This window comes from Vicia villosa, linkage group LG1 (assembly GCF_029867415.1).
Source record: "Vicia villosa cultivar HV-30 ecotype Madison, WI linkage group LG1, Vvil1.0, whole genome shotgun sequence".
NCBI classification, from domain to species: domain Eukaryota; kingdom Viridiplantae; phylum Streptophyta; class Magnoliopsida; order Fabales; family Fabaceae; genus Vicia; species Vicia villosa.
Window position 1 is genome coordinate 128,182,433 of NC_081180.1, and position 24,868 is coordinate 128,207,300.

Genomic DNA, 24,868 nt, shown 5'->3' on the forward strand with positions numbered 1-24,868 from the left:
CATCTATTTCTACTAATATATGTTGTATTTTTCTAATATAAATTCTATATATTAATTTCATATATTTATAATTGTTATGCACCGACCACATCATGCTTCAGTCGACTATCAGGAAGGGCATCCACTTTTTTCAGAATTTTCTCGTGAGAGTTATCATGCTAATGATCATAAGAGATCTCAGCTGCAAGTGCATCAAACGGTTCTTTGTATTTTGCTCCTAACAAATAACGACTTTGTTATTTACCTCTCTTTGTATATAGAAAAGGCGCCAAATGGAGGTAACTAGTTTCAAATTCAATTTCATTTTAATCTTCTTCCTTATATACTTACTTAAGTGTTGGAGTGTTAATCTTGCAAGTCTCCATTACTCCATCGCACTAGAAGCTATGATCCACCATCACTATCGTTCATATACTCATCTCTTGTTCTAGAAAGAAACGGTGGCGCCGTCTGTGAGAATCGACTTATGATTCCTACAATTTCCATAAATTTATGTTCGCTCTCCAATTCCATAGTTCGCAGTCTCCTCATATCAACAGAGAAAAAGCATTCACAATCAAGCGCGAAGATCCGTCACATCTTGATTCAACCAACCATAATCTCAATTTTGCTTCCTCGAATTTCCACACCTTTAGTTTTCATAATTTTCGGTGATGGCTAGATCTAAGGCTACTCGATATGTCACTGCGCGTGAAGCCGCCTCTGCTGCTCTAAAAGTTAGCAATCAACCACCTTTCCCTCCTCCACAAGACACGGTAGATCCTGGAACAGTTTTATAGTCATTAATGATCTAAAACTTACATAAATATGCCACATATGTTGTTAGTAAAAACACTTCAAAATGATTCAATATTCGTAAATAATGTTTGTTTACTTTAACGACATAAGGATTCCTTTTGAATTTGTCATAGAGAACACCTTTCTTGTAAATCTAAAATTCAAACTAGAGAATCTCTTACACTACATCGACAATCAAAGAATAGATAATATCGAGTATCGTTTACTCGTGATTGATAATGAAAGGAAGATTGAGTTTAGTAAGTTTGAGTTGAAGATGGATGCAAATGTAAGTGTTATGTGGGGTATAACTCATCATTACACAACTAAGGATCCAATCGATGTGGATGCGACATATGCAAGATCAACTAATGAAATTCTAAAGTTGATGAAACATTCTAAACCATCTATTGGTGATGAAATGTCATGTTATATTAAAGTTAATGTTATACTACATCTAAGTTATGTTAATGTTATTTAAATTTATATTAACTTGTGTTATGTATTTTGTGTATGTGATAATAAAGATATATGTTAAGTTATTTTATAAATTTTGTATATATGATAACAAAGAGGTGAATCGGAATTTCAATCTTCAGATAAACCCCTAGAATAATATTGCTTGTGTGTGCTTCGAACAATATAACAAAGGGGGTGAATCCAAATTTCAATCTTCAGACAAACCACTATGACAATATTGTATTATGTATATATGTGATACTATAGGGGTGAATATGAATTTCAATATTCTGACAAACCCTACAAGATAACAAAGGGGTGAATCTAGATTTCAATCTTTGTACAATCCCCTGAGACTGTATTGGATGTATATTATGTGTATATGCGATACCATAAAGGTCGGATATCAATCTTTGGACAAACCCTACAAGATAACAAGTTGGTGAATCTGGCTTTCAATATCCCGACAAACCCCTAGAAAGTATTATAAACTTATGGACAATATTATAACCATACATTATTGACACATCCATATATTATTCACATAATAAACCATAACAAAGAACATAATTTCATAATTCATTCATCAGTCATTCATAAACCATACATAATTCATAACTCGGTCATTCAAAATGTTTACATCAAAATACAAATTAAAACACAACTACTCGTCATATATAATGCTCATGTTCCTCCACTACCTCCTATAATGCAATGCATTTCGTGCCTCTAGTAATAGTGTTTGTAAAGTGACTCTCTCTTGAGTGTATTTTTGAAACTCTTCTCTAACTATGGCATCTCTTCTAATAGCAATAATACAGTGACATATAGGCAATACATCCACGACATGGTCCACTCTGCATGTTCTTCTTATAGTATATCTTGATGAATTGGCCTATGGGATGTCTATCTGGAAATAGTCTCATATAAGAATGGGACACTCTATAAAACCATTGGATGTAATAGTATATTGTACTCCATAGACGAGGAGACAACACACTACATACATCCTTTGGCACCAAATGCTAATGGTACTCCACAAATATCAAATCAACATCTCTATAGAGGACAGTGGCAGTTTGGCAGAAGCACCAAATGTGGGTTTCCTAGGTATACTATGCAGATACTCAAACTACCATAGTATTTGTTCAGGTAGATGTGGATACATATGTTAAGGCCCACAAGCCAGCCATCCAGAGTACCAGCATATCATCTCCAAAGCTCGTGTTTGACGGTGTTCACCGTACAGTGAGAAACAAATATCATTTGCCATATTACCGTCTAAAGAAATTTTGTACGGATCAGTCGCATGATGTCCCCTGAGTGGAAACATGCACATGGAAACTCTTCAGTGTAGTCAGAAACATATTCCTAGTCGGTAATACCTAAAAAATACTATTGGATTCATGCCTGAAAATGGTTCAAATGATATATTAGTAAGGGTGTAAAACAAGTATAATGAAATTAATAAGTGACATGTAAATAATTTATCTGAAATAGACAGTTGCTTTTTGTCTGTTGTCTCATCCTCCATTTACTACCTTAAGTTAATTTGTTGTACAAGTAAACCAAACAAGTTTCCCTCAAATTGTACTCATGAATCTGCAAGTTCGTCAAGTATTTAAGGTAGGCAACATAGACATATGTTACACTTTTTCTACAAATATAGTTGTGTCAACCAAAATCAAGAAGTATGTATTCAATATTTATTGTATGATAGGAAACATGTGCATCATCACCCGCAGCATTTACAACTACATTTAAATGGTTAGTATATTTTTTTGTTAGCACCCCTTTGGTATCTTTTATCTCTATTTGGTCCTCACCGGAATCAACTCCTTATTCTATCACCATTAGGTCGAGGTCCTCGAATTTATGAATTGTATAGTGATCCAACAATCTTTCTTTGGTCGGAAGATGGACGAGGTGAGATACATCATCAAGGGTGACACTCATCTCACCAATGAGAAGATGAAATGACAATGTCTTTGTGTGTCATCTCTCAATAAATATCGACAAAAAGACAGCGGTTAATATAGTTATATCCTGTTTTACATAAGTCCTTCAGTCTAGATAGCTCAAATACATCTTGAAATTGTGGCTCATTAGGTTGCGACAACTTTGTTATCTTTGTAGTATGGGTTATACACTTTAGTCACGATACTGCAAAATATAAATACATCAACGTCGGATAATTCAATTAGTATAAAATAGATGTTCAAAAGAGTAATTAAATATTTATGTTACCTCTCCTTCCCGCATGTGCCTAGCACTATGGTATGTAAATAAAGGAAGTAGTGACATGTCAACTGGACCTCTAGGAAAACCACTAGGTGTGGCAACAACAGTTATGGCCGTAGGATGTGGATCATGTGCATGTACAACAACATCAAGAACATCAATGGGAGTATCAGGTGCTTCATCATGAACCGTGGATACATGACCACGGGGAAGGCGGGCTCTCAACAGTCCGAGATGATTCACCAACAAATCACAAGGATTTAGTTCTTTTCTTATATGTTGAAGCATGTTGATAAAGTCGACCATGTATGTACCTTGATTGTTAATTAGCCACTTTTCTATAATCACACAAAACAAGGCATATCAGTAACAAACAGTATGACAAAAAGAATAACGAACATAAAAATCTGGATTTTTTATCCGTATTAGGGTTGGGATTTTGATATTTATATTAGTGTTCGAATTTTGAAATTTGAATTTTCTCGCATCAGAGACCACCCTTATCACGCACCATACAACCCAAATGTGCTAGATTCAAACCAAAGATGTAACCTAATGTAGCATAACTAGGTTCTATTAGACGTAACCTAATGTAGCTTACCTAGAATCTATTAAGGAATTGCATTGCACGGATTAAAATTAGAAGAAAAAAACAAGAATGACCAAGATACCAAACGTGTGAGATGAATGTGTTTATGAAAAGGATTAGAAGTTGATAAAGGTGCTTAGTTTGAATGAACGAGAGTAGATCTTGAGAGAAAGGTTCAAAAATGTTGGAATCGAGTTTCTGAGAGCTTTGTTTGTGTTCATGAAAGAAATTGCTTTTTGATTTCAAATTTAAGGGAATAGAGAGGGAAATACTACATGCGCCAGCCATTTAACGCAATGTGTCCGAATTTCAATATTCGTATGACGCGTTCGAATTTTGTAATTCAAACATATTTTTTACTTACATTTGACGTGCTTCTATGATTGAATTTGTAGCATTGTCGTGCGTCCGAATTTCAAACTCCAGACAATGCCAAATGAATATTTTTGAATTTTTATTATGGTGAGCAAGTAATGATAAGAGTGCATTGAACAATTCTCAATTTATTTATTTTAAATTTTATAATAAATTTAACATATACACCCACACACACCAAAAAAAAAAAAAAAAAGATGAATGGCGGTGGTGGACCCAATTCCTTGTTAAGTTGTTATAGAACCATGTGAAGAAACTATTTTTTTTTCAGCCTTTTGTTGAGAAAGAAAATAATAGCATATCTCAAAGTTGTTAGCATGAGAGGCAGTTTCCTTTTTCTTTTCATGATGAAAGTACTTACTTACAAGTTCCAATAATGAAGACGAATATAACTCTACCATTCATTCCTCTTTCCCTTCCCCATTTCACATGCCTTCCACCCTTTCACTTTCATTATTTATGGGCCCAATTATTAATCTCTCATTTCAAAAACTAGAAGAATCTATAATACATCAATACTACACTATTATACTATGTCTATCTATCTCCTTTCATGTTATGCTATACCTTCATTCATATAAGTTTCATTTTAATATATCTATAATAATTGTAAAGAGCCAGATGTACCATGTGGTGGCCACATTTTGTTTATCATAAGGAATGGGTTTGGTAGGTACAAACAATCATTGTTTAAAACACATTCTCTAATAACATATATCCATCTCTTTTACACTTCATTGGAGAAAGTTACATTACTCACTTGAGTTGACCTTATCAATATTATCATAACCAGTTCATAATTTAACACATTCTCTGCATGTTATCATGTCTGTCAGGTTTCATATATGTCCAAATAATCACACTCATCACTTCCACATGATTACCTGCTTCACATCCCAAGTACTCACGTATATCCAATAAATAATCACCTTTCCACTCATTTTCCTATAACTTTCATTCCCTTCTCTTCTTTTTCTTTGTTCCCTGCTCTCAAATATGCAACAAGATTAACCAGAACAAACAAAACCACCAAAAAATGCTAACTCGTTTGTTTCTCTTCTATTCTTACATTTTTGTCTCTCTCTTTTTCATTGAGGGAGCTCAATTTACCACAAATGATGAACTCTCAACTCTTCTCACAATCAAGTCAAGTTTCATTGATCCAATGAATCATCTCAAGGATTGGCACATACCGAGCAACGCGACCCAACGGCTCCATTGTAACTGGACCGGAGTCGGTTGCAACACGAAAGGCTTTGTAGAGAGTCTAGAACTCTACAACATGAACTTAAGTGGCATTGTTTCAAACCATGTTCAATCTCTTTCAAGTTTATCTTATTTCAACATAAGCTGTAACAACTTTGCTTCATCGCTTCCGAAATCACTTTCCAACCTCGCTTTTCTAAAGAGCTTTGATGTGAGCCAAAACTACTTCACTGGTGGATTTCCTATCGGATTCGGAAGATCTGCTGAGTTGAGATCAATCAATGCGTCAAGCAATGAATTTTCAGGTCTTCTTCCTGAGGATATTGGAAATGCAACGTTGCTCGAAAGCCTGGATTTTCGAGGAAATTACTTTGTAAGTCCAATTCCAATGAGTTTTACAAATTTGCAAAATCTTAAATTTCTAGGCCTTTCGGGAAATAATTTCACAGGCAAGATTCCAGAATATCTCGGTGAACTAAACTCGCTAGAGACATTGATTATGGGATACAATGAGTTTGAAGGTGAGATTCCTGCAGAATTCGGTAACATGACAAATCTTCAATATCTTGATTTGGCTGTAGGAACTCTCAGTGGACAAATTCCACCTGAACTAGGTAAGCTCAAGAAACTCGCTACGATTTACTTATACCGAAACAAATTCACTGCGAAAATTCCACCTCAAATTGGCAATATTATGTCACTAGAATTTCTAGATTTCTCTGATAATCAGATCACAGGAGAAATACCAGAAGAACTTGCTAAGTTGGAAAATTTGCAGCTTTTGAATTTAATGAGTAATAAACTAACTGGTCATGTACCAGAAAAGCTTGGTGAATTGAAAAACTTACAGGTTCTTGAATTATGGAAAAATTCTTTAGAAGGCTCTTTGCCAATGAGCCTTGGAAGAAATTCTCCTTTGCAGTGGTTAGACGTGTCGTCTAACTCGTTGTCTGGTGAGATTCCTCCGGGTTTATGTACAACAGGCAATCTCACTAAGCTGATTCTCTTTAACAATTCATTCTCCGGTAACATTCCGACCGGACTTTCAAACTGTTCGTCGTTGGTGCGTGTTCGGATTCAAAACAACGTTATTTCAGGAACTATTCCAGTTGGATTCGGCAATCTTCCGAGCCTACAACGGCTGGAATTGGCGAAGAACAATCTCACTGGGCAAATTCCTATAGATTTAACCTCTTCCACATCACTTTCCTTCATAGATGTATCTTGGAATCGCCTTGAGTCATCATTACCTTCAGAAATTTTGTCTATTCCATCTCTGCAAATCTTCATTGCCTCTCACAACAACTTTGGAGGTACTATCCCTGATGAGTTCCAGGGATGTCCATCTCTCTCTGTGCTTGATCTTTCAAGTGCGAATATCTCCGGTGCAATCCCGGAAAGTATTGCTTCTTGTACAAAACTAGTTAACCTTAACCTTAGAAACAATCATTTGACAGGTGGAATACCAAAATCACTCACAAACATGCCTACTTTATCTGTTCTTGACTTGTCCAACAATTCACTGACTGGTCGGATACCTGAAAACTTCGGAAACTCCCCGGCTCTCGAAACGATGAACCTGTCCTATAACAAACTGGAAGGGTCAGTACCTTCAAATGGGATTCTACTTACCATGAATCCTAACGATTTTATTGGTAATGCTGGTCTTTGCGGAGGCATTCTCCCTCCATGTTCTCGGAGCTCGACTGTGACAAGCCAGAAGAGGAGCTCACACATTAGTCATGTTGTTATTGGTTTTTTGACCGGAATTTTGGTTATTTTGTCTCTTGCTGCAGCATATTTTGGAGGCAGATGGTTATACAATAGATGTTATTTGCGTAACAATTTCATCTATGATTGGTTCAAACAAGGCAATGAAGATTGGCCTTGGAGGTTAGTAGCATTTCAAAGGATCAGTTTTACAAGTAGTGAGATACTGACTTGCATAAAGGAATCAAATGTCATAGGTATGGGTGGTGCTGGCATTGTTTACAAAGCTGAAATCCATAAACCTCAGATAACGGTAGCAGTGAAGAAACTATGGAGGTCAAGCACAGACATAGAAATTGGTGGGAATGATGTCTTAAGAGAAGTGGAACTCTTGGGAAGATTGAGGCACAGGAATATCGTAAGACTATTAGGGTATGTTCACAATGAAAGAGATGTGATAATGGTTTATGAGTACATGTCTAATGGAAACCTTGGAACAGCACTGCATGGTGAAGAATCTGCAAGGTTGCTTGTAGATTGGGTTTCAAGGTATAACATAGCAGTTGGAGTTGCTCAAGGGATGAACTATCTACATCATGATTGTCATCCATCAGTCATTCACAGGGATATCAAGTCTAATAACATACTCCTTGACGCGAATTTGGAGGCAAGGATAGCAGACTTCGGTTTGGCAAGGATGATGATTCAAAAGAATGAGACTGTTACAATGGTGGCTGGATCTTATGGTTACATTGCACCAGGTTAGTACTTTGTATTGTATTCAATAGTTTATTATTTATCATGATATTACAAATGATTAACGTAATTTTTCTTTTGGTTTTAGAATATGGATACACTCTGAAGGTAGATGAGAAGATTGACATATACAGTTATGGAGTGGTACTTTTGGAGCTGCTAACTGGTAAAATGCCATTAGACCCTACATTTGAAGAAGCCGTGGACATAGTCGAATGGATACGAAAGAAGAAAAACAATAAAGCCTTGTTAGAAGCACTAGATCCGACCATAGCTGGTGAGTGCAAATATGTACAAGAAGAAATGCTTCTTGTGCTCAGGATTGCACTTCTATGTACTGCAAAACTTCCGAAGGAAAGACCATCCATGAGAGACATCATCACAATGCTTGGAGAAGCAAAGCCAAGAAGGAAAAGCATTTGTGGTAATGGAAGACAAGAGAGTAGCAGGGAAAAGGGGACAATCTTTACCACATCCCCAGTAGCAAGTCTTTTGTAGCACCAAGTGGTTTAGTCTAATATGTTGACTTCCCTTGGCCTCAAAATTCAGCTGTATGTTATACTTACTACCAAATTTATAGCAGATGGTAATTACATGTATTCTTATAAGGTTTTCGTTTCATATTTTTCTTTAGCGATTGAAGAAATGGAGATTTCAGAACCAGTCGATTCAAAACAAGAAGAAAAAAAAAAGTAGGTAGAATGCACACAAAGACTGTGTGGACTGTCAATAATGTCATTTTAATTTTAAGCATTGTCTTCTAACTAAGCAAAAATGTTTTTAGCAGATGCAGGTGTTTTTTCCACTGTCATTACATATTTTTAGTAAATGCAAGTTAATCTAATAATACCAGATGAATGCAGCCACAACCATTACATATATGTCTCCTTATGTGACTAGACAAACTGACAATGAAATGTTAACCAAGTTGTAGCGTAAAATCAAATGTCCACTAAAAAATAAAGAATATAAGTTACAATATAAGTTACAATACAGGATGTTGGGATATTGCTCTCGGTTTTCTTATCCCAACCAACACAGGCATGAAACCATATAAATGTTACATTATTAACTATACAGGCTTATCAAAGTACAAATGAAAATTCTGAACCCACCTACCCCAAAAAAATATATCACCTCAAAATGTACAACTCCCAAAAGATTTATCTAGGATGCTAGCAAAGCACCTCCTGATGCATTTCCTCTTTCAAGGAGGCTGCCGGACGTTGGCTGAAAAACAATAACGGAAATAGTGAGATTGGTTACAGATAGATGTACTGGGTTACAACGTTCATCACAAATTATATACATGTAAGAGACAAACATTAAGCATCGCAATATGTGTATATAGGTTTGCAAACTCAGGTTGACATGTAATTCAATCCATAAAAGCTTGGGAGAAGTAAAATATTTGTTCCCCTTAAGAGATGGAGAGTAAATTTTAAATAAATAAAAAATAGCATGTGTTCTTTTAAGATTGCCAGAATATATAATTGAAAAACCCAGAGGATTCAGAATATAATTCTCAAAAATGTCTTTTGAGATTTTATTCCTTCTATACAAAACTAAACTCTCCCAAATTTTATTTAAACAAAACAATCGTATACCTCACTAGCTTGAACTTCAATAAGAGTAAACGGCTCCTTCTCCTTGATTCCACCATTATCTTTGGTAATTCTTTCCAAACCCTGCTAGAAGGAGTAATCATGTTACGAAGAACATAGAATTTTGTCATGCCCAATATAAAACAGATTGCAAAAAAAACATGTGGGGAAAACAGTAGAGGGCACTATTACTTGGACGACAACAAATGAGCTCACAGACTGGCAATTCAATGTAATACTGGAATTTTATAGGATATAATACTGCTACTTTAGTATTCCAAACACGAGAACATAATGAATATCAAATTAACTTTATCAAGAAATGCTGTGAAATTTGGAGATGACTAAACACATTCTAAGTTCATTATACAAATTTTAAAGCATCTTGTGTAGTTGTTTATTGGTAACAAAAATATTCGGACTGAATAAACAAGAATATCTCACAAGATACTAATACAGGGATTGATTAATACTCTCAGGCCACCAAAATATAAACAAATTGTATTTAGCAAAACTTAAAATCAAACAAAAATACCATATAATATTTGCAAGCTCTATAAATGGATTTCAAAACAGGATAAGAGATCGCAATGCAAAAGCACAGAAGATCGAGAGACTAGGTTTCTCTACGGGTAAATTCTCTTAGGGTCCATTTGGGAGTTGGTTTTTGGAGGATTTTGGAGGGGGTAGTTATGGAGAGTTGTGTCTATATCTTGAAATGTATTTGATATTTTTAAAAAGTTTAAAAAACAATATGATTTTATATGCTAATGTAGTATATTGTTTTTTTAAATTTTTAAAAATATCACATGCGTTTTAAGATATAAACGCAACCCTCCAAAGCCTTCCCCCAAAAACCAACTCCAAACGGACCCTTAAGATACTGAATTTTCAACAAAAAGATAGAAAATACATACTCACGTTCCATTAGATGTTAAAACAGTTTGTAGCACATGTGCACCTAAATGTTTAAGAAAAGTAGCAAAGCAAGTAGACAAATACCAAACTTAACATCTTAGACACTAATTATGTACCTTTCCGGTCAAAATTTCAAATTCAAGTAATTCCTCTACAGTCTTTTCTAGTACCCGGCGATTTCTCTGCAGCATTTCTCTTGCTTTGAGATAAGCCAAATCAAAGATCTAAAAACATTACAAGAGATCACATTAGACTAGATGTTTTTCTGCAGAAGTTAAATTTTTACAAAAATATGACTACCTTTTCAACTTTAGCGGCCATCACATATTCATGGTCACCTGCCATGCTTAATGTAGAAACCTACGACAGCAAATATAAAATAGGCATGCATTACAATGTACTCACGTATTAACATTAAATAACCGAAGACGATAAACATTTTGTCTTATGCAGTTATGAACTTATGACAGACATCTTCCATTATTTCATTGATAATAAAGTGAGTCCCAAGTATCAGATTCAGAAAGTAGAAAGTCGTACTCCTTTTTTTAAAAGAAAAGGGTAAAATGCAACAAGTGGAAAAAATATGAAAGATTGGACTAATGAGAGATTTTGAGAGCATGTAATGCATGACATATTCTACAATCTACACAGTTAAATCAAGCATAGAGCACATTTTATTTGAAACTTAAAACCTTAAGTTCAATTGCGCTTAAAGTCTTTTGGGAGATTGCCTAATCTATCCTTTTATGTTATTTCTCCTTGTTGGTGAGTACTAGCTCAATTTAACAATTCAGTAAATTATTTTTGCTAAAAACAACCTTAACCATGATGAACATTTTTAGAACTACAGACATTAGCATCGTGCTATGTCAAAAGTAAGCTTCAAGTACCCTAATAAATAATTCAATCTCATTTGAATTGCTACATGTTAGAATCAAAAGCAAATCCTAATACTTATTATTAGGATTAGAATTTACAATTCAAATCAATTCCTCTCTCCATACCACAATATTCGTTGCATTTGACCATTTCGCACGTATTACTAAAAGATGATAAATGAATGAAAGAGAATGGTCATTTTACACAATGATCAATGTTAACTATTGGTACATTTCAATTGTCATGAATGCAAAGTGGAGAATATTGATGTTTATAGTATTAATTAGAGGGTACTTTCAAAGAAAAATAACTAATGATGCATTGGAAACTAAAAATTACTCCCTCCGGCCACTATTATAAACAAAAAAATGACCTTAGATCTTGGTCACTATTATAAGCAAAAGTCATCAACTTTTAGACTAATTAATGCTTGTATTATATTATACCCTTAATTTAATTCAAAAACATTTAATGTTGGTAGTTGATTCATCAAATACAACAAAGGATATTATAGTAAATTTTTTGATTGTACATGAAATCAAGAAAATTAATTACACTTAACTAGTTTTCTTAATCAGTGCGAAGCTAGTTATTTTTGCTTATAATTGTGATCAGAGGGAGTACAATCTTTTTGGGGCAGTTTTCTTTTGCAAATGTGACAATTATTATGGGAGAGGGAGTGGCATTTATTTTACACTCTATTATAAATAGAGATGAGTGTGGTCTGATTGAGACACTGAGATCACAAGTTCAACACTGCACAACCTATATGCATTACAACCAAATCAATGACAGTTGGGAAGCTTGTAAGAAAGGTTTATACCGCATTATTACAGTAATAAATTGCAGGACTATCATCAGGTCCCCATCCATATTGAATGACCATTCGCGTAGCTATCTGTTATAAAAAAACAATCAGAGACTTCATAGTCACAATATTTTGTAACAAGTAATATTATTTTCAATGCAATTGAATGAAAAACAAGAAAATATTTGAGTTGCACCAAGTAAAATATTAGCCTACCTCTTGTGCCTGCTGTATCTCAGATGAAGACAGTAAGTTTTCTTCCCCAAAAGGAAATAACATTTGGGATGCAACATAAGAACCAAAACAAAATACAAGCCTCTTTTCAAGATAAGATCTTGATTCTATATTCCCATTGATGTAACCATCATTTCTTGCTTTCGTGATTTTCGTACATCCAATTCCCTGTATAAGAAAATATTATAACCTACCAGTTATTCATGGGAACAAGATAAGTCAATTTTTTTTGCTAATAAAAAAACTTGGTTGTAATTCCTGTAGAAAGTAATGGGGAAAATCCTTTCATGTTTATATTGCAGTCTAGAACTGTTTATGTATGACAGATTACAAAATTGCAGTTCCAATAATTAAGAAAGAATACTAATGGAAGGAGGTAAATACAAATCAAATCAGATAAGATTCAAATCTAACAACATAAAATAGAATCAGGGAGAAGTCTCCTGTGATTCTCTTTCGATATCCTGAAATGGCCCTAGACAAAAAGAACTGTAACAACCATGATGATGTTGGACAGTTATTGGGGCAAGATGTGTGTCCAAAAGTTTGCTACTAAGGAAGATTATAACAGAATGAAGATTGGTGACATTACATAGGGAGTGGGAGAACATATAGTGTTGGAAATTCCGCCTTCACAGCGGTCCACTCCTAGTCGCTTAATTGCAGCCTCCAACACCTTCATTGTGTTGGGTTTGAAGGGGTGAATTTAGTCTCACATTGCTTAGAGATATGAGTTGTGTAGTGTTTATAAAGTTTGGGCTGCCCTCACCTTACAAGTTGGTTCTGTAGGGATGAGTTAGGTCCAACCCACACATTATTCTAAGATGGTATTAGAGCCTATCCTAGATATGTTGTTGGGCTTCCCGCATAGTCCACGCTTCAGGCTCATTGGAGTTTCCGTCTTCAAGGAGAGGATTTTGTCCCACATTGCTTAGAGATATTGTAGAAATGAGTTATGCCATATTCTAAGATTGTAACATGATATCAAAAGCCTATCAAGTCCGGATCACCCACCATTTATATATGTGCATCAAGCCCAATAGTATTGGCCATAAGGGGGCGTATTGGAAAAACCAAGTCTCACGTATCGATAATTCGGGTCACCCACTTTCCATATTCACGCAAGCCTAATAGTGATGGATGTGAGGGGTGTATTGGAAAAAAATCAAGTTTCACATTGGTTGGAAATAGAGCCTAAAAGGAGTTTATATAGAGTGACACCCCTCACCTTACAAGCTGGTTTTGCAGGGGACAAGTCAGGTCCAACTATCTAATATACATGGGAATGAGAAAATTGGTGAAAAGTGTAGGACCCACAAGATGGGTGACAGTCATATTTTTCTTTTCTTATCTATAAGAACTGTTTTAAGAGGTTTTTTCCATGCTGTTAGGGGCACTTCTCTCTTTCTTTTCAACCTTATGACATTAAACTTCATAGTAAAAATATCATTTATTCCAAATATATATATATATATATATATATATATATATATATATATATATATATATATATATATATATATATATATATATATATATGAGTATATATATATATATATATATATATATATATATATATATATATATATATATATATACTCATATATATATATATATATATGAGTATATATATATATATATATATATGAGTATATATATATATATATATGAGGTCTGATACATTAGACATTCAACAATTACAAGAGACATTTAAAGTAAAGGTGAAAGCTATGGCATTTCTTGTTCCTCTAGGAGTGAAAGCATAATTGAAGTTGTCATTAGTGCATTTTCATACATACGATTAACATTGAATACAGGCCTCAATTTCTTTTATAGTAGTGAAAAACATTAAATAACAGACCTACTTGTAGATTAGACAGTAGACACTCAAAAGTAATACATGAAGTTTTTGAAAGCTATAGCACATAATTTTCAACAATCAAGCAGAGCATTGGAAGGTTATACAAAGCAGGCCAGGAATGAATAAGACTAACCTGCCAAGATTGAGGTTCAAGCCAAAGATTATCAACAACATCAAAATTTGGTAATAAATGAGCAATAAGACCACGACCAGCGGCCCAGACAGCATGTGGAAATTTAGTTTCTCTCGTCCACTAACAACAAAGAAACTTTACCAGTTATTTTTTTTTTTGGTAGCAACAGAAGAAATTATATTGCAATTATGTTCAATTAAAAAATGTAAGAAGAAAGTCAGTGATGACACTAGAGGATACTGTACAAAAGGAAAGTTAACCACAAAACAAACATTATGGAGATGATAGTTTCTTACATCATGAGGAGGGCTCAAAAGCTCTATCCCATTGCTTATCTGGCCATATGGTTCCATCAAATCAACAACATTTTGAAGATCTTCTTTTGCTAATGTCAATCCAAGGTGATTCACCAACATTTTGTTTAATTTCTTGACAACTTTGGTTTTCCTCATCCATCGGGGCATCACGGAACTGAAAGTCTAAGCAAAGGTAATAAGTATATTTCATTTCCTATACATAAACTACATGAAAAAGGGATATAAAACATGTTGCAAGAGAAAGATCTGTAATATATGAAGATAATAAAAAGTAGAAAGAACAATAATGCAACTTAGTTCTTCAATATGCTTATTAATTAACTATTGTTAAATGAAAAGCAAAGTAAACAGAAAAAAGTAACTTGACAAATGATATATGCGAGTCGGTATCTCATTGCTATATGACAAACTCGAGCTGTTTCTTTTAACTGGAGAAAACATTTTAGGGAAAGTTTTGTTATTTTGTTGAAGGCAGGTCATCTAGCATACATTCTAAGGCTATTCTTTCAACCGTAAGTACAAAGTAATATAAGCAAATATGAACAATGTCTGTATTAGTTATTAATGAGGTGTGTCAGTAGGCTTGATTTGTAAAGTGAGGCCATTTGCAATTGACAGTACAAAAACCTAGAACAATATCCAGCTTTTAGCTAGGGAGAGGAGGATTAGAGGGAAAGGAGAGAAAAAATCAACCCATGCTGATGAATCGAATGATAAAAAAAATCAATATTTTCCTATTTTACGTTTATGTGAAAATAAAGAGCTCAATTCTTACTGCAAAGAAACTACAGTAGCTCATTAGTTCATCTGTGTCAAGAACTTTGCTCCGGAAGGCACTTCCTTCTAGAGCCACAGGAACAAGTTTTAACTCAGTAGGTCGTAAAAGAGTTGTCTTCTCAGCAACCTGAAAATGAGTATCTTTTTTAGTCCAGAGGCAGGAGTAAACATTAGCCGTAACCAAGTATCAACAAACTAGTCAACAGCATTTAAGGATTATATTTTGATGGATCGATCTATCTTGTATAAAGTTAGACTATTAAAATGCCAGTTATCAGTTATTGTACCCAGCCAAGTTCATCTGTTTCATCATTTTTAATTTCTTACAGTCATAATGATCAAGTGAAGTATTCTCATTCTATAAGCTATCCACATATGGGATGTGGGGATAATTGCTTAATCAAATGCCTTAGTCAATAAGCATCTAGTATCATATGAAAATTTATGCCACAGGCACTTAAAATCAACAAGTTATGTGTTTGGATAAGCATGTCAAAAAACCATTGACATTCTGAATATTTATTTTCATCTTAAAAAGAGAATCTGAGGGTGGATAGGAATCAAAGACAGTAAACCACTTGTGTTTTTACGTTATATGGCAGCTACCTGGTAATTGAAAAAAAAAAGAAAAAAAATTGGGCTTCTTGGTGAGTACCAGGTGTACTCCCTCTACTTTGGAGCAGTTTTCTCATAAAGGTAACAAGTTTATGCAGTTCTTAAGTGTATTTAGTTGGAGCAAAATGCTCACACATATGGTTGTTACTTGTTTTTCAGCAAAGGGTTTTATTTATTGCTTCTCTCCAAAATGCTCACACACCTGGTTGTTACTTGTTGCTCAGCATAGGATTTTATTTATTGCTTCTCTTCGGTGCTTTACTCAGAGATGTTTAAGTACAGTCACCATTTCCGGGTAGTCTTGCAGCATTCAATATTTTCTTGTTCTTTGTTTTATCTCACCTTTCTGTTTTGCTGGGTATCTTATAATTCCTAGAGTTGAACTCTTCAAGTTGTATGTAAAAAATACCTATGTTTCTATCAAAAAAAAAGAATTTGTTATAAACCTTTTTCCAGTCTACATAATCAATAAGCTGATCATCCATGGTTTCCTTCGCTGCAGAGTACAATATGCTTTCTCTCTCCGCCTGTGTTGGTCTTTGAAGATGAAATATTCTATCCATGCGACCTGGCCTCTTCAAGGCCTCGTCAATTTGCTTGAGATTTCTTGTAGTAGCCATCAAAACAACCCCATCTTGTTTCTCAAATCTGCATAGTATAATCAATGGTCAGCTAATATTTACATACATGCATATCATCATTCTCAATTAGTCAAAAGAACCTTAAACTATAGATACCCATCAAGTTCCACAAGCAGTTGATTAATGAAAGCTTCATGATCTTGATTTTCGGTGTGGATAAATTTGCCTCGTACACCAGCAAACAGGTCAAAATCCTCTACGAACAATATTACAGGAGCCTACAAGTAGCTAAAAACAACTCAGGAAAAGATATAATCTCGGACTAAAGATTAACAAACTCATGCAACCAGCCTAATAATATACAGTATGCATAAATTAAAACCAAGTTAAGAAAACAATAGGATATTAAACCACAGAGAATTGATTTACATTCAAAATAGTTTGGCCCCAATTCCAGAGCTCCAACCAGAAAAATGAAAAGAAAAATATATGAACAGTATTACAACATTACCGTATACTTGTTTAATATCCAAATGAATAATCCCTCTGTCCCAAATTATAAGTCATTTTAGACATTTCACACGAATTAAGGAGTATAATTAATTCTGTATGGGAAAGAGAAATTATGTATGATTTTACAATATTGTTCTTCATTAATTATATAGGAAAAAGAAATTAAAATAATTGAAAGGAGAGAAATAAATAGTAGATGGTATATTAGAAAAAAAATCATCGATGTTACATTCGAATTGTAAAGCAACTTATAATTTGAGACGGGGGGGTTGGATTTTATAATGTTCTTTCAACCTAGTAAAATATATTTGGATAATAAACCTGACATACATGATATCACATGGAATCTAAAAAACTGAATATATTTTATTAGTGTATCTAATGCAACCTGGCCTTGACTGGGTTTTGACCCTTTTTAGATTTTGAGGGGCAACCAAAGCAGAAGTAGGGATCATTCATCATTGGGCTAGCTAGTCCAGCTCCAAAAGTAATGGTACAAACATACATATACACATGACTAATGACTTACATGACTATCAGAATTCAGAACGCGTGAATAATAAATAAATTGAGCAGATTTTTTAGATCAACTCTTTGTAAACCAAAAGCCAAATGAAACTTGCTAATCCGAAGTAAAAATATTAATAGACATTTAGACCAACATATTTTCTTGTGAGTAATATATCTACTTCTGACTAGTTACTTTTATTAATAAAAAACAATTGGGATGAGAGGAATTATTATTAGTTTATCAATTAAAGTGGCACAAATGGTATTTTAGGGTTGTCTCTAGGGGATTTGAACTATTTGCCTTGAAGTTACAAGGTCAAACTCTTACCACTGGGTTGACACCCCATGGGCAGCTTCTGATAATTACTTATTTGATTCAAATAAAATAAATGTAGAAATTTAAACACAAAAAGGTAAGAACTAAGAAGACTGTAATAATAGTAGATATTAAGGTGGTTTAAAGAGTATAACCAAATCTCTAGCTGTTTGAAACAGTTCGCGAACATTGGATGCACTTTGTCCAACCCACATCCCAGCCTCCAATTGTTTGGCCTTAATTTCAACAACAGGCACCTTAGCCTCAGCAGCTATAGCTAATGCCAGAGACGTCTTGCCAGTACCCCTCTCACCTACAATAAGAACACCCTGCAATATAAAAAGTTCCCAGGTGTGGATCTTAGCAATTAATATAGACATCTGCTAACCATAATGTATTTAACAGTTATTAAATGATTAGGGTTTGGAATGACACTAAACCACGAGTTTACTTTGATATGAAATGATTAGAATTGAAAATATGTTTGGCCTAACTCAACCCTAAAAGCTAAGTCAAGGGGAAAGGATTGTCTAAGCTATTATCCAGAGGATCTTGGCAATGTATCTAGCCGATGTGAGAATTTACCACACTCCCCAAACTTAGATTGGATGTCCAGAATGTGAAGATTGTGAGACGAGGGATATGCGGGTGGCCTAACACCAAGGCTGGTATTGATGGACTCAAAATGGCGAGAAAGTTAAGAGCTTAATGGAATTGATTGAAAGAAGGGAACCTCTGAATGAAATGGTATACAATCAGTATTGTCTTACATTTCACTTTATCTCATATGAATAATAATAAATGATTATTCAGGAAATTCATCGGAAAACACAGGAAACAAATGTTATGTATGATGATGCATACAGCAAAGAATGGAATATGGTACTTCAATTTTTATCTTTTTTAAGAAGAATAATTGACGTAAAACCCCATAGCTTTTCTTACTCTTGATGGAACCAAACAACAGGGGTTCACTTAGGCATTTTTTAGTAATATCTAAGTTTCTTTAATTGAAAAAAAAAAAAAAAACTGTGCACCAAACTAAAGGGGAACAGGAAGAATATGAAAGTTGATAAACAAAATGTTTATACAGCAAAGAATGGAATATGGTACTTCAATTTTTATCTTTTTTAAGAAGAATAATTGACGTAAAACCCCATAGCTTTTCTTACTCTTGATGGAACCAAACAACAGGGGTTCACTTAGGCATTTTTTAGTAATATCTAAGTTTCTTTAATTGAAAAAAAAAAAAAAACTGTGCACCAAACTAAAGGGGAACAGGAAGAATATGAAAGTTGATAAACAAAATGTTTATGTCCCCATTTTGCTGCTAAAACAAAGAAAAGGGAGAATAATGTTGGTCATATTGAAAAATCTTCATGCTACATCATACCCGAGGTGCCCGCGCTCCCATTTCTTGAAATGCCCTTGGATTTCGCAAAAATGCTACAACTTCACTGATTTCCTCTTTCATAGACTCAATGCTAGAAAAGTTCTTCAATGGTATTGGTGGTTTCTTCACCCTCTGCAGAACAGCTATAAGTCTTACATTTTTTCCTAGAAGAATAGTAAACAGTACTAAAACAGAAAATAATTGATTGCCATGTTCTAACCTTCATGTGCTCAAAAGCTATTTTTATGGGATCAACACCATCCCTTTTCCTAATCCTCATGCCTCTCCATCTTGTTAGAAAGTAATACGCCTGAAAAAGAGTAACAAAAATTATATTATAATGCCTAATTATAAGTTGCACTGTGGTCTCTTAAGATCTATCATCTATTTATATATCTACCGACCAATCTATATATCCCATCTTTGTGAAGAAGCAATACAAATGGATGCAAAGTGATTATATCCCTAAAGATATACACACACACACACACACACACAATCACAATAAATAAAAAGATCAACATTGGCCTATTTGCTATATTTACACAATACTATAAAACCATAATTACCCTATTTACAATCTTTCTAATAACCTTTATGACGATATCTTTAAATTTAAGTTAAATCTAACTCAATCCTACAAAATTGGTTTGTAAGGTGAATGATGTCTCCCACTTATAGCACATGACCCAAATGGCCTGACAACAGGTGGCCTAAGAGATCTTAGATAGGCTCTGATACCATCTTAAAATTTGGGTTATGACTAACTTAATCCTTCAAAATCAAACTGTGAGGTGAGGAATGCAGTCAATTTATAAACACATTTTTAATTGATATCCTATCCAATGTGAGACTCAGCATGTAAATAGAAATTTAGGAATTTATTTAAGTGATAAATCTATAGCTGAAAATTTTCCATTAGCCAATCCGTAACAGGTATTAAAATAGTGGACATGATAAATGGCAAGTATTCTAGTGGTAATGATGAGCCCAAAAATAGTTTGAGACAGTAATCGTGACGGTGGTCAATTGAGAAGCTAGAAAAAAAGTTGAGGAGGTAACTAGATGACAGAGTTTGAACACGTGAAGACCCACACGAAGAGGAGCATGTAGGAAAAAGTCTGAGACCAAAAAATGATTCCAAGAGAGAAGAGCTCAATTAGACAACGCACTCACCTACACTAGCCCCCATTTGACTCTGTCAAACTGCCCATTACTGGTCGTGGTGGCAACAACAATTTAATTTGCGCCGGTCTATTTCAAGCCCACAACAAAACTACAAACATGTAGTTACCATGACACCTTTTGTTTATATAAAAGAAAATGTTAAAGAAGACAATAAAGGAATGCTATAGCCAATATGTTAAGCATAAGCTGGTTGCAACCATTATGGTTGGAGGGCCCGAACTCAGGTCAAAGAGGATGAAGCAGTAGCAAGTAGCAACAGTGATTGGGATTTGTTATCCGGGCGGCCTGATAATGTTGAGGTTTTGAGATAATTCAAGAATCATGCAATGCACACAAAAGTAAAATCAACATTCTTATCAAATCAAACTCAAATAAACACAAATTGCTTATCAGTCTATGGAGCTATACTGAAATAGCATCCTGCAACCAAAGAGAATGTAGCTTTTGCAAGCTAACAGTTTAAATCGAGTAGAACACTAATACAGTATAATACCACAGCACAACATCCAACTTGAAATCAGTGACACATACACAAATATAGAATAGGATTGTAGATGGTAACCATCAGAAAATTAGGCGGAAATTGAACACAAGCTAAATGCAAGAACAAACTTATACCACTCGCCCAAGTTTCCTCCTATTCGGATCTTTTCGCACAGGACCAGAATCAAGCAGTCTTGGAATTTTTCTCCTCAAAAATTTGAACATGTGAAATAAAACAAATCCTGAAATAGCAATTCTTGAGATAAACAACATTTTCCATTGAATTTCACTTTCTGTTCTCCTGGTGTAAGTCCTTGTTTCTGCACTTAATTGCCATTTCAAGAACCATGAAGTGTCTGTTGTCTGTTCCTCTGGCCAAGCCATCCCCAATTTTACCCTCACCTGTATCATAAATACAACAAATGTTTCAAAAACATATTATTCAAAGTCAATTGTTTGAATTAGCAAATGGCAAGTTTTGAGCTCGAAGATACCGAGTAAGGGAGTAATAATTCCACAACAGGAAACCCTATAACCGTCATTATGTCATCAGCTGTTTCCTTAACTGAGTCAAAGAACGAACTTCTTGCAATCAAGGCAGCTTCGGAATTCCACTGGTCGCTCAAAAACCGACGAGGTAACCTTAATATCACAGAAAACTGTTGGCGCAATTTTAATTCTGATAAAGGAATCCACGTTAGATGATCGGCTGTTGGAATACCACAGGCTATCATTTTCCTGTATAGCCCGTCAAAACCCCCAATATCTTTAAAACGTATTTCAAATTCCTGAAATAAGAAAGTAAACAAATAATCACCATACAAGAAATCAAAAAAATTAAAAATTAAAAAATTAAAAAATAGAATATACACAGATGCATACAACGCTATACCTTTATGTCTACATAAAATTCTTTGTCCTCCCCCTTCAATGCAATATACATGGTACCCCAGTCAGCCCTAATCCGGACATGTTCTATTAGGTTTTTTGAGACGGCATAAGGAACAGCCACTGGATCCATCTCCCATCTATTTTTCTCTTCATTGTACCAAGTCCTCGATATTACTCTATCTCGGTCCAAAAGAATCATTTCCTGCAATGGATAAGTAGTGAGTAGTGAAAGGAACACGGTAATGCTTGATGCACAATTAAAGGATCAATTCAACTTCATGCACAAAAACGTCTGTTAAAAATAATAAATCTGCCATCAACACGTCATCCTTGATGTGTAGAGAAAAACGCATGAGAATCAAATATAATGTGTGGGATATTTAACTAACAAGACAAAATTGCATCACAATTTGATCAATCTAATGACCCGTTCTAGTGAGTTAGCAGCATTAGAGACATTTTGTTTCTTTTATTCCAAAGAATCACTCATAGACCACCTTTTCTTCAGGTGCATCAACAATACTACGCTTTTCCTTGTCATACTTCACATTTTTGCCTATCTGGGTTTCCAAATTCTTCTGCTGCTCCCTTGAGTCTTCAAGACTTCTTTTTAAACGTTGGGCAAAATCAACATAGTCTTGATAAAAGAATGGTCCAAGATCATCAACATCCACAACGCTAGGAAGAATAGTTTGTTCCAAATGTTTTCTTTGCACAGCTTCCAAGTCTTCCTGAACAACTGGTTTGGAGAGCCCGTTGAATGACCTTGCAAGCGAACTGCAACCACGTGACAAATGTTTGCACAATCATATACACTTCCAAAGGAATAATACCGAATCTAACTAACATGACAGTACATTATGAAACCAATAAAGCTTTTGCGTCCAACATTGACGACAAATTTATAATTGTGTTGTGAATCAAATTGATTAAATTTGCGATACGAGTGGTACTACATTACCTTCATTCAAATTTTCCGATTCAAAAACAATTTCAAGAGATAAGATCCCATCTCAGTCAATAAGTAAAGTAAACTTCCTCTTCAAGACTTCAATCAAGCCCTTCGCCCAGGTAAATAAATTATAGGAAGAAGATACAGTAAGTATCTAAAAATCGTGGAGAAGCCGCTGCCTAAATATTTTAACTTCCATCCTTAACTATTGGAGACATAAAAGCCTTCCTATCTATCTTATTACAGAGACAATAACAAGATAAAACTAGAATCACAAGTAACGAATATCCACACGCAGACACAAAAATGATAATGTAAAGACTGTATTAACAAGTTATCAAAGCATGCGATCAAACCTTTCTAATTCCTTCTGTTTCACTTCTTGTTTGAATTCTTCCACAAGCTTCTCACATTCCCTCTCAATGAACAAGACTTCCAATACCCCATAACTCAAAGCCACTGTCTCCTTCCTCAAAAGCACATCCTCCATCTCACCTATTTTCTCCGAATTCTCATTATAACTCTTCACCAGCTCAACCATTCTCTGCTCCAACCTGTTCTTCTCTACCTCATTCACAACGAACTTATTCTCCGTCAACTTATTGTACTCCAGCTTCACCGCCTCTATCTTCTCCGAAATCTCCACTTCCTGTAGCTCCAATTTCCGCAACTCTTCCTTCAACTCCATCAATTGCGGATGCATCCTCTTCAAAATCTCTCTCTCCGATTTTTCCTTATTCAATTTCACAACATCCAATGCTCGCCTCACATCTTTCATATCACCATTCCCTCTCCTAGCCTCTTCTAGACTCCTCAACAGACCCGGCACAGTCTCCAACACTCGTTGTGTGCAATCAGAATACTCATGACGATTCCTTTTCACTTTTATCTTATCAGAAAAAACAACCGAAGGTGGTGCCGGAATTGCGAATGCCGGCGCAATTCGGAACGCGCCGAGCGCGGAAACTCCGACGGCGAAACAAAATAGAGAGCGAACAAGCTCTTTCGTTAAGCATTTGGATATAGTTGTTCGTTCCTCCTCGTTTTGACGAGTAACGGTCAAAACGATGTCGTCTCGTTGCTTTGCCGCGAAAGTGATTGAAGCGCGTGAGGTTAGGTTTCGACGTTTTTGAATTGGAAGGGGACGAAAGGATGTGAAAGGTAGGTGTGGTGAAAATCGAGAAGGAAGTAGTTGTAGTGAATGAAGTGAGGAAGAAGAAGATGGGATGGAGTCCATGTGAATTGTGAGAAGAGTGGATGAGTTTAGAGATGCATTGAGGGTGAATTGAATTGAAGTGGATGCATTGAAGTAGTAGCAACTGAAAGTGTTGCAGTAAAAGCACCGTTATCCTTCTGATGGGTTTTAGCGAAGGACACGGGACGAGAGATTTGCTTAAACCACTTTTCCGCACCCAACCTCAACAAAAGACAAGTTATTACACTCATATCTAATAATCCAACCAAATTTGCAATTAATTTCATATAATATAATTTGCTAGGTGATGACTGATGATTACGTGACCCATCTAAGTTTTATTAATATTTTTATTCAGAAATAGGTGATGTCTAATGCCAAGGATTTATTAAGAGAGTATCTCATTTAGGGGTTTTTGCGGTGTGGTTTGGTTCGGTTTTGAGCATAAAAGTCATCCTAACCGCGAGATAAAAATGCATGCGGTTCGGTTTTGTTTGGTTAATTTTTAAAAAGTCATCCAAACCAAACTAAACCAAACCAATGCGGTTATGATCGGTTCGGTGGACTGCGGTTTAAACCATAAA

The 24,868-nt window shown here is 34.9% G+C and overlaps 2 protein-coding genes across 2 annotated transcripts; one reads left to right on the top strand and one right to left on the bottom strand.

Moving 5' to 3' along the window:
* The first annotated feature begins 5,131 nt into the window (after window positions 1-5,131).
* Window positions 5,132-8,628, top strand: LOC131644166 (leucine-rich repeat receptor-like protein kinase PXL1). Its single transcript, XM_058914592.1, has 2 exons — window positions 5,132-8,118; window positions 8,202-8,628. Exons 1-2 carry the CDS (start codon window positions 5,478-5,480, stop codon window positions 8,609-8,611), a joined length of 3,051 nt encoding a protein of 1,016 aa, XP_058770575.1. The 5' UTR covers window positions 5,132-5,477; the 3' UTR covers window positions 8,612-8,628.
* Window positions 8,629-9,205: 577 nt separating this feature from the next.
* On the bottom strand, window positions 9,206-24,531 carry LOC131644165 (probable inactive ATP-dependent zinc metalloprotease FTSHI 5, chloroplastic). The gene is made up of 19 exons (XM_058914591.1): window positions 23,446-24,531; window positions 22,635-22,914; window positions 22,139-22,339; window positions 21,741-22,034; window positions 21,382-21,648; window positions 19,796-19,885; window positions 19,576-19,707; window positions 18,338-18,511; window positions 17,000-17,121; window positions 16,709-16,910; window positions 15,646-15,774; window positions 14,850-15,032; window positions 14,554-14,673; window positions 12,542-12,727; window positions 12,341-12,415; window positions 10,936-10,995; window positions 10,752-10,859; window positions 9,721-9,801; window positions 9,206-9,343 (listed from the first exon to the last, which is right to left on the bottom strand). The coding sequence occupies exons 1-19, from the start codon at window positions 24,324-24,326 to the stop codon at window positions 9,281-9,283; spliced, it is 3,648 nt and encodes a 1,215-aa protein (XP_058770574.1). The 5' UTR covers window positions 24,327-24,531; the 3' UTR covers window positions 9,206-9,280.
* Window positions 24,532-24,868: the final 337 nt, after the last annotated feature.